At 38.0% G+C, this 12653-nt stretch overlaps 1 protein-coding gene across 4 annotated transcripts in view; it reads right to left on the bottom strand.

Annotated features, from left to right (window-relative positions):
- LOC123684847 (kinesin-like protein CG14535) overlaps positions 1-12653 on the bottom strand; it is a 477561-nt gene that overhangs the window by 44209 nt on the left and 420699 nt on the right. For all 4 annotated transcript variants that reach the window (XM_045624319.1, XM_045624320.1, XM_045624321.1 and 1 more), the window contains one exon: positions 3725-3940. In XM_045624319.1, the coding sequence (XP_045480275.1) occupies positions 3725-3940 (216 nt within the window). The remainder of the gene's footprint in view (positions 1-3724; positions 3941-12653) is intronic.

Here is a 12653-nt window from a genome sequence, read left to right as displayed (position 1 = left end):
TTGATAGGATTCATGTCAAATATAATGGCGTCTATTTGTATTACAAGTACGCAGTCGATTCGATTTTGAGTAGAAACCACCATTCTATATTCAAATCGGCTAGTTGTCTTTCATCATACATTATTTCCAGCTCACTCATGAAACAGTATTTTTTATTGTGGAATGTCATAAATTGTATTTGGCTTGCATGTTGAACATCAGGAATACAGTGAAATATGGATCTTCTAAATTCCATTTTCCAGCTAATTTCAAATTTACAAATTTGATTGAAATAAAATACCACATTCAGCTCCATCTGAAATTTTATATTGGTCGCTTAACCGGAACCAATGAAAATTCGAATAGAATGGAGAAATAAAATTACATAAAAATTTCGAGACCAACAAAACGCTGGAAAGGTTACCTATTTCGATTGTAGAAGATAAAGCTTTGTGTAAAATTTGAGATACCCAATATTTCCGTGACAATAGATACGATTGGGTTGAGATTTTGCGTGTTTATATAGAATGGGGATTTCAAGCTTCATGTGCAATCTTGTGATGAAAGCGTCATCAGAACCATAGAAAATTAAAAAGACTAACACAATATTTTTGTGTCACAAATATCAAATTTATGACATCATGGTGCCAAAACCTTCACTATCTGATATATCTTCCTGATATATACTTTTTTGATCAAAAATACGAAGGTGCCAATCTCAACAGGTGAAATTATACTCTTCTGTGAAATGGATATGCAAATCATCATAGTTGTCATAAGATTTTCTCTTACTCTTCTGGGAAATGGATATGCAAATCATCATTTACAGTCGAAATGACAATTTTCCCAAACTGGCAATAGTATAATAATTATTATCAATTCAAAGTCGCATATTTTCAGAATTGTTTGAAGTAGAGTCCACCGAAATTGACAACTCATTTAACAAGTCTTCACCCCATTTTTCAAGCCACCTGAAAACCTCAGTGCCACCACTCCCCAAATATCCGTCCGTCGGTTGGTATTCCGCCAGCATGTTCTTAATTAAATCATAGCTCTGGCATCCGCACGGTTCCTCTCTGGGCTCCTGAATATTCGGAAAATTAAATCCTTTTTGTCCCGAAATTTCACAGAGAAACGCAATCAAAGTTAGGATGCGATAACTTTTCGGACGAGACTCGTGCATATTAAATTTTTATCGTGCCCATATTGCCACATCGTCCGTTCGGATTCACGTGGGCAGATACAAATTTTCCACCAGGGGGTTTACACAACAAGGGTTTTTGCAATTTGCTAGTGATGCTTGATATTTGTCGGTTCGAAATTCATATTAATTTAGTTTAAAATTATTGAAGAACTTATTATTTGAATCATCATGCGATATTCCATCTGATTTTTGTGTTCGAATTAACATTAAAAACTGGCCTGACGACCTAACTATCAGAACTGTCGATCCGATGTGTCAAAAATGATCTGAAATGCAGTATAAACTAATGATACTACCAAATCGAACGACCGAAACTGAATACCTGAAATTAAAGATCGAAGACCTGACGGAAAATCACTACATATTGATTTGAATATCTATCAGTTATATTGTAAATTTCATTTATTGGGCCGGGTTCTAGTCACTTGAATAATTTTTGATTATGCAAATTTAGAATTATGTATCAGGTGTGTGAATAAGTCTTTCCCGTTTTTTTTCAAATTTTGAGCCTTTATTGTGAGAAAATGGTTACAAATGAATTATTGAAAGTATTGGCCATCGCTAGCTACAACTTTTCCCCATCTTTCTGGCAACATACGAATCCCGTTGCGAAAAAATTCGACCGGTTTGGCCTCTATCCAGTCATCCACCCATTTTTTGGCTTCCTCATAGGAATGGAAGTGCTGGTCAGCCAGGCCATGCGTCATCGATCTGAAGAGATGGTAATCAGACGGAGCAATGTCTGGACTATACGGCAGGTGGGGTAGGACTTCCCATTTGAGCGTTTCTAAGTATGTTTTCACCGGCTGTGCAACATGTGGGCGAGCATTGTCATGTTGCAAAATAACTTTGTCGTGCCTGTCGGAGTATTGTGGCCGTTTTTCTCGCAGTGCGCGGCTCAAACGCATCAATTGTCGTCGATAGACCTCGCCTGTGATCCTTTCATTCGGTTTCAGAAGCTCATAGTAAACCACACCTAGCTGGTCCCACCATATACAGAGCATGAGTTTGGCGCCATGAATATTTGGCTTGGCCGTCGATGATGATGCATGGCCGGGTAGTCCCCATGATTTTCTTCGCTTCGGATTATCGTAACGGGTCCACTTTTCATCGCCAGTCACGATACGATGCAGAAAACCCTTTCTTTTATGTCGCTGAAGCAGCTTTTCGCAAGTGAAAAAACGCCGTTCGACGTCTCTCAGCTTCAGTTCGTACGGCACCCAATTTCCTTGCTTTTGGATCATTCCCATGGCTTTCAAACGCTTCGAAATGGTTGTTCGGTCAACTCCCAATGCTTCAGCAAGTTCTTCTTGCGTTTGACACGAATCTTCATCAAGCAAAGTCGCCAATTCTTGATCTTCAAAGATTTGCGGCCACCCGGAACGCTCCTTGTCTTCCACGTCGAAATCGCCACTTTTGAAGCGTCGAAACCATCCGCGAACACTTGAATCATCGACACAACCTTCTCCATAAGCTTTCTGAAGCAACCGATGCGCCTCGGCAGCAGATTTCTTCAAATTGAACCAATAAAGTGAAACTTCCCGCAAATGACGTCGACTCGGCTCAAATTTCGACATTTTCACGATTTCAAAAATTTATGATGCAAAAAAATTTCAACTAATGTGTTAGTGTGGAGTTGTTGACAGATGAATAAGCTTTGATTATGACATATGTAACCATTAAATACTCGCACAGTATTGGTGGCGCCATCCCTTACAAAAAACGGGAAAGACTTATTCACACACCTGATATATATATTTTTAAAAAAACAAGAATAACTTAACTAAACTTTAATTCATTCAATTTCCTTCAATTTTGAATTTCTGCCTTCTTTTTATTTTTCTTATTGAGGTCTTCTCTGCTCTCCTTCTTTATTTATTCAAATACCAACAAATAGCAGTAATTTTTGTTTTGTTTTTTTTTTATTGAAATTTTGTGTATTATTTCAGGAATAAGCCTTCAAAAAAAATTGAAATAATTTATATGGAGTGTGAATTTTAATCTAAACGGAAAACAACATGATAAGTGACTATCCAGCCCCACGTTGGGCGCCAATTGATATGAATATCTATCAGTTATATTGTAAATTTATTTAAGTGCCTAGAACCCAGCCCAATTAATAAAATTTACAATATAACTGATAGATATTCATATTCAGTTTGTATTTAATATCTAACAGAAGTGAAGAATTCTAAATAAACAAAGACCTCGGTCTGAAATTCGGGTTGTCCCTTAGTTAGGTCGGTAAATCGGATAATCACTTATCCTTCTTCAGGGAGATTATATTGTTATTATTATCATTATTATTGAAGTCTCGTTCAAAATTGTGACAATAAACTACATACCCGATCAACCTTCTGTTTGAATTTTATCATTCAGAATCAATGATTCTTGATTATACCATATGTACTAAGACAAACACTCTGAAAATTTCATACTATGGTCCACTATTTCCTCTTCTTTGAATTCAAACTCATAGTAATAATCATCTAATGAATATCACTAAAAATTTTAGCGAAAAAAATTATGAATGAGTCTTACTTGTGAGTCATCTTGTGAGAAAATAGCATCGAAGGCAAACATCTTTGGAGCAGCTACCCCCACCCTTCGGTCTTCTGGAGCTGCTGATCCACCACAAGAGGGATCTATAAGTGTGACTTGTTTCTTTCTTTTGTCCAAACTGAAGAAACTGTTCGAACTTCCAGAATCACCCGGTGATGCTCCAGTTGGATCTGATACTCGTAGCATAACCTTGACCTGAAAAAAATTGTATTTCAGTTATTGAATATCTTTGTGCTTCGGATTAGTCTTGAAAAATTGGTATTTCAGTTTTAGAATTATTTTGTGCTTCGGATAAGTTGAATGTCATATATGTGGTGGTGAGATTTTCAATGATTCAATGTTTCAAAAACAAATAACTGAAAACAACCCCGAAAAAAATTGATTGTAATATTTGTCGGCATTGAATCCAGAATGGAAACATGGATTATTCTGAACAGTTGATTGTTAATAATTCATTCAAAGAGCTCGTCAACCTGCTACTTTCAGCTTCATGAATAATTTCGAAGAAGGCAAAGCTGCAGACTACCTAGGGAAATGAAGTTAATATGCAAGACGTGTCCAAACCAATTAAATCCTGAAAGTTTGAGTAAGTTCATTCATTATTACATTAAACCCATGCTCTATTCATTTCCCTATTCATGAAATGTATAATGTAGAGCTGATAACAACACTTGAATTCATAGTTTTTTTTTTCATTATATTCAGAAGTTCGAGTGAGATTAGTTGGCATCATCTCCAATATGACGCTAATTAATAGAAGATAATAAAATTTCATTTATGTTGAATGAGAACTCCGAACAATGCATGTTTTTGCTAACTTTTGGTTGAGAAAAACTTTTGTGAGCTTGTGATAAATCTTTTTGAATCGTTCAATTTCTTAGAACCTTTCGTGTGATTTATCGATTAATGACAAATTCTCGTCATATGAGGGACCCACCACCAGAGGATATTGATTTTTGAGTTCATAATTTCTCTAGATAAATTTGTATCAGAAAACGCGATGAAGGAGTTGAAAATGTTTTTTTCAGGTGTATTTATATATTTGTTCATTTCTATGAAGCTATTCCACTGGAAAATCCGCTTGAAAATTTCCGATGAATCTTCCACTGATATTGTTACTTTCTGAATATTTTTCCATTGGAAGAATTAATTCTTTGACCACTGATCAGTTGTGGATCAAATCCATCGAAACTCTGAGATTTGACTCTTCGTTTATGACTGCCAATGTGTTATCATTTTTAACCGGATGCGAACTCATTGGATTTTATATTGTTGTACATATATTAAGCTAACGACTTAGGCACTTCTCTAAAGAATGGAAGAAAACCTACGTGGATTCAATCGACAAGGCCCGCAAAGAAGCTAAATTTCCGCAGAACTACCACCCGATCAGTCTTCTTTCGTACATAGGGAAGATAACGGAAGCTTTCATTCAAAAAATATTGAAGGCAATACCGGAAGAATAGAAGATCATAGAGTTGGAACAGTTCGATTTTCAAAGCCAACACTTCACTGTGCAACAAGTGCTCCGAGTAGTGGAACAAATAACGAAGGAATATAACCTCAAACAAGTCACAGGGGTTGTGTTCTTGGACGTGGCCAAAACATTTCATGAAGTACAGCACAAAGGACAGCTATACAAACTGCTTATGGTCGGTTTCCCTGCACTCTCTATGGTTTAACGTGTGGCCTCTTACCTGCATTTTCGCAAGTTTAGAGCCGAAGTTGATGATTTACTGCCTTCAGAGCTTCAATTTAAATTATATATATACGACATGCCAAAATCAGAGAATACCTCAATGGCACTTTATGCTGACAATACCGCCGTTTTTGCCAGTTTGCCAAAATAGCAACGAAGTTGCTGCAAGAAGCCTGCTCAAGACTTCAATCAATTCTCGATGGAGAATAAAAGTGAACCCTGTGAAGAGCGAGGCTGTTCTCTTCAGCCAGAAAAAGACTGTCACCTAATCTTCGGTAGAAGAATCGAATGGAAAAACGAGGCAAAGTTTCTTGTGGTGATACTTGACAAGAAGCTCACTATTGGAAACAACACGTTACATCAGTTGTGACGAAGGGAAAGACAAAATAAGCGTGGTAGCAACCGCTACTTTGCGTAAGCAACAAAATGTCCCTTTCCAACAAGGTTCTTCTCTACAAGTCTGGTCATGACTTATGCATGCCTGGCTTGGGGATATGTCTTAAGATCCCATCTGCAGAAAAGTACGGAAATCTGCAAAATCCATTCCTAGAAGATCATTTGATAGAACTAAGTGTGGAGACCTTAAAGAAAACAAAAAAATCCCGGAAAAACTCCTCTCAGGAAGAATAAATTGATCGGAGGTGAATAACACTGAGACCAAGCAGTAGAAGACTAACGCCTTAACTGCCGATTGAAGTTCAAAGTAGTATTAAGCTACTAAATATTCTGGTTTCAGACTGGAAAGTGTTGACACCTTGTGAATACAGTGCCAATAAATGGTAAAATCTTTAGATTATTTTTTTTCTGCCAGGTTAATCACCATTCATCAGGAAATTAGAAGTGACAAAACTTCTTCTTGCAGTGTTAAATTTTTTTCATCGATTCAAAGTCCCAAAATCAACTTCCTCCAATTACAAACATGCATTATAGAGTTGAGGTAGTCAAATCCGAAAAACCAGGACAGCAGCTCGTTCGTGGAAAGAGAGGGGGAAAGGCTCTTCTCGATTTAACTTCTCAATTAATCAGCCCCAGTGCAGGCAAGAGTTCGGGGGTAACTTGAAACGAAAACGCGGAGAATAATTTAATGAAATAAGAAAAGTGCTCGGGGCATTATCGAAAACTGTGATTAAACTTCACTTGAATGGCAAGAGACCTTGCTGTTTGGCAGTGTTGTGCCTGCGGCAACCAGAAATTGACTTGCCGATGTATGTAATACTGGATTTGACAAATTGAGACCGCCAGACGGTAGTAGTCTACGCTATTATTGTAGCCTGTAGTTGCCGTTGGAGGATTTTGGGGCGAAATCAAGATTTTTTTGTCCTCAATTCCTGGGTTCTTTTTTTGATATTTTTTTTTCTCAACTACTATTTTACTATTTGAATGTAAAATGTAAAAAATGTAAAAGTAAAGTAGGGAATACTTAAATATACCACAACTCATGTAACGGGTGTTGTTTTTAACTGCAGGAGAAGTTGTTGGTTGTTGTCTATGGTTTGAAAGTTGAGAATGTCTAACTGTGTTGACAAGAAAAATAAATCTGCGTAATATTGCTGGTGTAGCGCGAAATGTTGAAGAAGACGCTGAAATGTCGATACGTCGCCGTTCTCAACTTGTTGGCATTTGTCCTACGACTACATAATAAAACTGCTTAAAATCAAGTAGCTTGACAGGGTGTACCTGATTTTTCTCTATTTCAGTATCGTAATGAGTTCATTACAGTTCTTAAAACAGTGCTGTAATGAACTCATTACACCATCGTTTTCAGTTATATTTTTCTTTTTGTGGTTGTCTCTACTGACTTCCAATCCTATCAAATTTCAACAAACGTCAATAATTGTCAATATAATATAATTTGGATATAGTGAAATTATTTGCAACATTATTCGCAATTTCTCTCAATTCTGGTGGTGCTAAATCAAATTCGTAAGACATAATTCACGAATTTAATGCGTAATTGTTAATTATTTCAAAATTCGAAACGTACGATTCATATTCAAATTCCGTAATCTGTCAATTTTCGTAACAGTCATACCAACTGCCAAGATACAATACAAAAGTCACTAGGATGTAAAATCTGAATTTTTCATTGAATTTCGACATAATTTCACAAAACTTGACTGAAATAGAGAAAATATCGTCTAATACTCGTTGCAGAAGGCAATTCCAACACTATTGCGTTCGAAAACTCGCTCCTTCGTCGCTCGTTTTCGAATTTCGCATTCGTGTTGGAATAGGAGCCCATTCTGCAACTTGTTTTAGAATATACTATTAAAGTACTTAACATTGAGAAACTTCTACTCGACTTGAACTTGACTTGATTTTAAGCCAAGCCAAGCCAAATAGCTTGAATATCAAGTCAAGCCGTGAATCTCTAGTCCAGGTAGCAAGTTATTCAAAATAGAACCTCTTATTGCAAAATCTTTTATTTCATAGGAATCGGGCATCAAATTCCGTTATGCCCACTTGCAAGGATACCTTTAAGCTTCCAAAACGGTCGATTCCCAGTAATTTTCTTGACGGCACGTATACGAAACAAAACAGATGCAACCATCCCCGTACATGCTACACGTATACAGTTTTGCGATGTTATCCAGATACTGCGAGCAACGGGAGCCTCCTCGTCCTGGGCAATAATTCAACCCTAACAAACTTACCTCGTTCCCGCCACGATAAATTTCCATCTGCGAGTACCACAAAGCATTTACATATCAAACAGCAGCGCTGGCTGCCGACTGTAGCGGGGGAAAATCCAGATGCGAACGATTCGCGCGGGCGACATTATTCTGCGAAAATCGCGGACGATATTTAGCCCCACATCCGACCCGATCCACCCCCCTTCCCTGCCATTCCAAGGTCGTAGAAAGATTTTCGAAATATAAAATTTCAGACATCTCGAAAAGACGAAGAACGAAAATTTCTACATAAAATGAACCAATAATAATCATTTTATTCTCCTTTGAAATCGACACGTCAGTAAAAATCGAACCGCTTTACGGTTTATGAGTTTATTATCCCTTTCAAGATGAGTACTCTTATTGCACTAGGACTTACGAGCTCGTCTTTGTCCGAGGTTTATTATTTTTCTTTATCTATCCGTTTACGGCATCGCCCCTTATTTGCTATCTGTGATTTTTGCATTCGTCATCGGTATACACCTAACCGGTTTATTGTATCATTCTCGTCACAAAATTTCAATTAGCACTTATCAAAGAACTGAACTGAGTAATTCGCATCGAAAAATTGTCTGAGCCGTGTTGTACAGGGTGGGCAAATAAGCGAGGTAAGCGGCTATATCTCAGGTTCCACTCATCGTAGAGACTAACGGTAAAAAATTTTACCACTCAAGTATACAAGAAAACACACTGAAAATTGTTATGAAGTTCATACCTTTACCGCTAGGGGGCGTAATAGCTATCGTCGAGTAGAAAAATGAATTTTACTCGAAAATGTTTCATATGAAGTTGAAGAAGAAATATCATCACTGTAATCCTTGTAAAATTCTCTATCTTTTTGAATTGTCACTTTCGATTTTACGACATCAAATAAGGCTAGGTGAAAGGGAGAAATCTGATTGATTGAAGTGTCTGTAACTTCAGTTTGGCTCAACATTTTTGAGCAAATTAGATCTCATCTGAAAGATAATATCTTGTTGATTGAGGACAAAATAAACTATAAATTTGTTTTTGCTGCTTTCGATAGGGGGCGCTAAGCCATAAGTTCATTGTTTTGTTCATTTCACTTCGAAATTTCAAATGTAATGATAGGATTTTCTTAACAGAAACAGAAATTCCATCAAATTTCCATGAAAAAACCTGCAGGTCTAAAAGCGATAGTTTCAGGCGTTCTGAAGTTATGATCGAAAGAAGATATTCTTCAACTGATGCACGGCGAAAAACCAAATTTTGGCCTGACAGAAACAGAAACCCCATCAAATTTGTATGAAAAACCCAAAAGGTCGCAAAGCGATAGCTTCAGGCGTTCTGGAGTTATGGCCGAAAAAAGATATTCTTCAACTGATACACTGAAAAACTAAATTGTGTCTTCTTTCAGCCATAACTCCACAACGCCTGAAGCTATCGCTTTGCGACCTTCTGGTTTTTTCATACAAATTTGATGGGATTTCTGTTTCTGTCAGAACCTAAAGACACAATTTGCTTTTTCGCAGTGCATCAGTTGAAGTGCGTGCTCATGTTTATGGACCATTTTATTTTCAAAATTATCCAAGGAATCTCTCATTTTCCTTGGTAACTGCAATTCAGGAACACCCAGTATAAGATGAGAGCAATCGAATTGGTAATTAAAGAAATTATTTCGAGTAATTCGGTTCAAACTCCGTCATAAAACCTCTTTTTCTTACATTATAGATATGTGGCGGCTTCTCATAAAGCTCCACATAGCAACAATAAACACAGCACTCGGTGGCCTAGAGGTTAAGAGTGTAGACTCACTCACCGATATGCGACAAGGTGCCGAGTTCGAGTCCCGGCGGCTCCCGATAATAATAAATTCCCCAAGCGTCTGTGACACGGCACACACAAATATACCAAAGTCACACTGATGAGTCCGGTGTGTGTGCCAGGGAGGAAACGCATAAGTAGGCATATGTGAAATCCAACAGATATGATATCGTCAATGTCGTCAAAAATTTTTTTCGATTCCCATCCCCCCAAGAAAAAAAAGAACTACGCCCTTGAAATCCAGATGCACACGATTCGCGCGGGCGACATTATTCTGCGAGATTCGCGGACGATATTTAGCCCCACATCCGACTCGATCTACCCTCCCCCACCCCTTGCCATTCTCGCCTTATCGGCGAAATCTACAAACCCAATTTCCCTCGGAACGAATCGATGTGCCGAAATTCGCCCCGAATCATCGCTCCACCGTAGGACTTCGGACGGATATCTGCTCGTCAGGATCTCTTGCCGTCCCGTCTCTCTATATTTTATGAGGATACTCTCCGACGTACTTCTTATCTTCGCTGTTTCCAATCATTCTCTCGGCTTATTTGACCTTGCTGCCCCCGAAAATTGCGCCGTTCAGCGAGAATGAAATATTCAGCTTCCAACGTGTTCTGAGGAGGGTGTATTAGGAAGGAACATTTTGACTGTTTTATCCGTTAACACTGCGTTGGAAGAAAGAGTTCGGCTAGAATCTACTATAAGAACATTGATCGGCGAAGCAATATGAGGAATGGAACCTGCACTTTTACCTGGACAACTAGTGGATGGCGATCGTCAGGTCGAGATCTTCAAACTGGATCGAACGTTAACTGAAGATACGTAAGTGGAAAAGCGTGAAGTATTATCCAGTAAGAGTTATCATCTTTAGACATTTGATAAGTAAAACCTACTCCATTACTAAAAAGGGAAAGATGTACGCTTCAACGATGCACTGTAATTTTTAAACTTCTCTGCAAAAATATCACAGTTCATAAAACTGAAGCACATTGGGTAGCAGGGTAACTATGATTCCACCATTTTGCAATAGATGGCTGTAGCGGTAAGTGATAGTCGAAATAAATAGATCATAGATGTCATACAATGAACGTAGGTATTTGTTAACATAACGTCATCGTTTTGTAACTGCATCATACAGTTAAACATGTCAGCTTATGACCTAAATTCTCGCCTTTTGCGGGAGGTTTCATTTTTCTGCGTTAATATAGGGAAATATGCGGCTGAGGCTCATCGAATACTCTTGAATACTTATGGTGAGGCCGCTTTCAGTGAAAGAACGTTCCGAAAGTGGTTTCAACGCTTCAAGAACGGTGATTTTGACGTCGAAGACCAGCATGGCGGTGGAAGAGATAAGGTTTTCGAAGATGCAGAATTTAATTGATCAAGACTCATGTTAAACGCAAGAAGAATTAGCAGGATCATTGGGAGTGACGCAACAAGCCGTTTCAAAGTCATAGGAATGGTTCAGAAACAAGGAAATTGGGTGCAGTACGAGTTGAAGCCGAGAGATGTTCACCAGCGTTTGTTTGCCTGTGAACAGCTACTTGCAAGACAAAGACGAAAGGGATTTCTGCATGTCATTGTGATTGGAGATAAAAAAAGGGTTCAGTACGATAATCCCAATGCGTTTGAGCCGAGCATTGAAAGACAATCGGCCGCAACACAACGAGAGACATGATAAAGTGATTTTACAGCTTGACGATGCTCGACCCCATGTTACGAAAGTGGTCAAGACATAATTAGAAACTTTGAGATGAGAAGTCTAACCCGCCGTATTCTCTAGACGTTTCTCCCTCGGACTATCACTTGTTTCGATCAATGGCACACGGCCTTACTGACCAGCACATCTGGTCTTCTGAAGAAGTAAAAAATTGGATCAATTCGTGGATCGCTCTTCAAAAGATGACCAGTTTCTTCAACACGGGATTCGCACGCTGCCCGAAGGATGGGAGAAAGTAGTGGCCAGCGGTTAACAATACTTTGAATCATAAATGAATAACCAGTTTTTCACAAAGAAGCTTCGAATTTCGGAAAAAAACGGCGGAAGTAGAGTTGTACCTTTATGTGAGACATAATTTTCAACTGAAAACAGCAGGATACATTTTTATGATTTTTGATTTGTTGGATTATTTTTCACAACGAATAACAGATTAAATTAAAAAAATTGAGAGAATTCACAATACATATTGAAAATTGAAATAGAGGGACTATAGAACAAGTACCACATTTTCAGAAACTAAAAGTTCACTGGCAATCATAGAACGGGGTGAGATTATAATTTGTCCACAAAAATTGTTCAACATTCGAATGAGAATGGTCATTATAATTGTGATATGAAGGATAAAAGTGATAAATTTATTTTCTTCATATCCCTATTATTGTAAGTAGATAAGTGCGTTAATATTCGCTTTCCTACATGAGAGCGAACAAGTTATACAGTCTGAATCAAAACCAGTGACCAATAGAGCAAGCTCGTAGAAAAAATATATTCAAAAACCCACGTCGTATAGCGTCTTTTGCCTCGAAAACTTTATGAGGCATCAAACGCTATTGCAGGCACGTGTTATCCATTCCTGTAATTTTACGTTCGGTTACATAATGAGGCATTAAACTTTACGCACATTCGTGCGTTTCTCAAAGTTAATTCGAAGGTTGAAACATCGGAGACTGAAGGCTGTTGCGAAGGCCTTAAAATTTAATACCCCATTTGTCGGGTATGAAGCTGGAGAGGTGCCGGTATGAAAACTGT

Source organism: Harmonia axyridis, chromosome 7 (assembly GCF_914767665.1).
Source record: "Harmonia axyridis chromosome 7, icHarAxyr1.1, whole genome shotgun sequence".
In the NCBI taxonomy this organism is placed as follows: domain Eukaryota; kingdom Metazoa; phylum Arthropoda; class Insecta; order Coleoptera; family Coccinellidae; genus Harmonia; species Harmonia axyridis.
The sequence above is the reverse complement of the archived record's forward strand: the minus strand, read 5'-3'. Positions and strand labels throughout refer to the sequence as shown.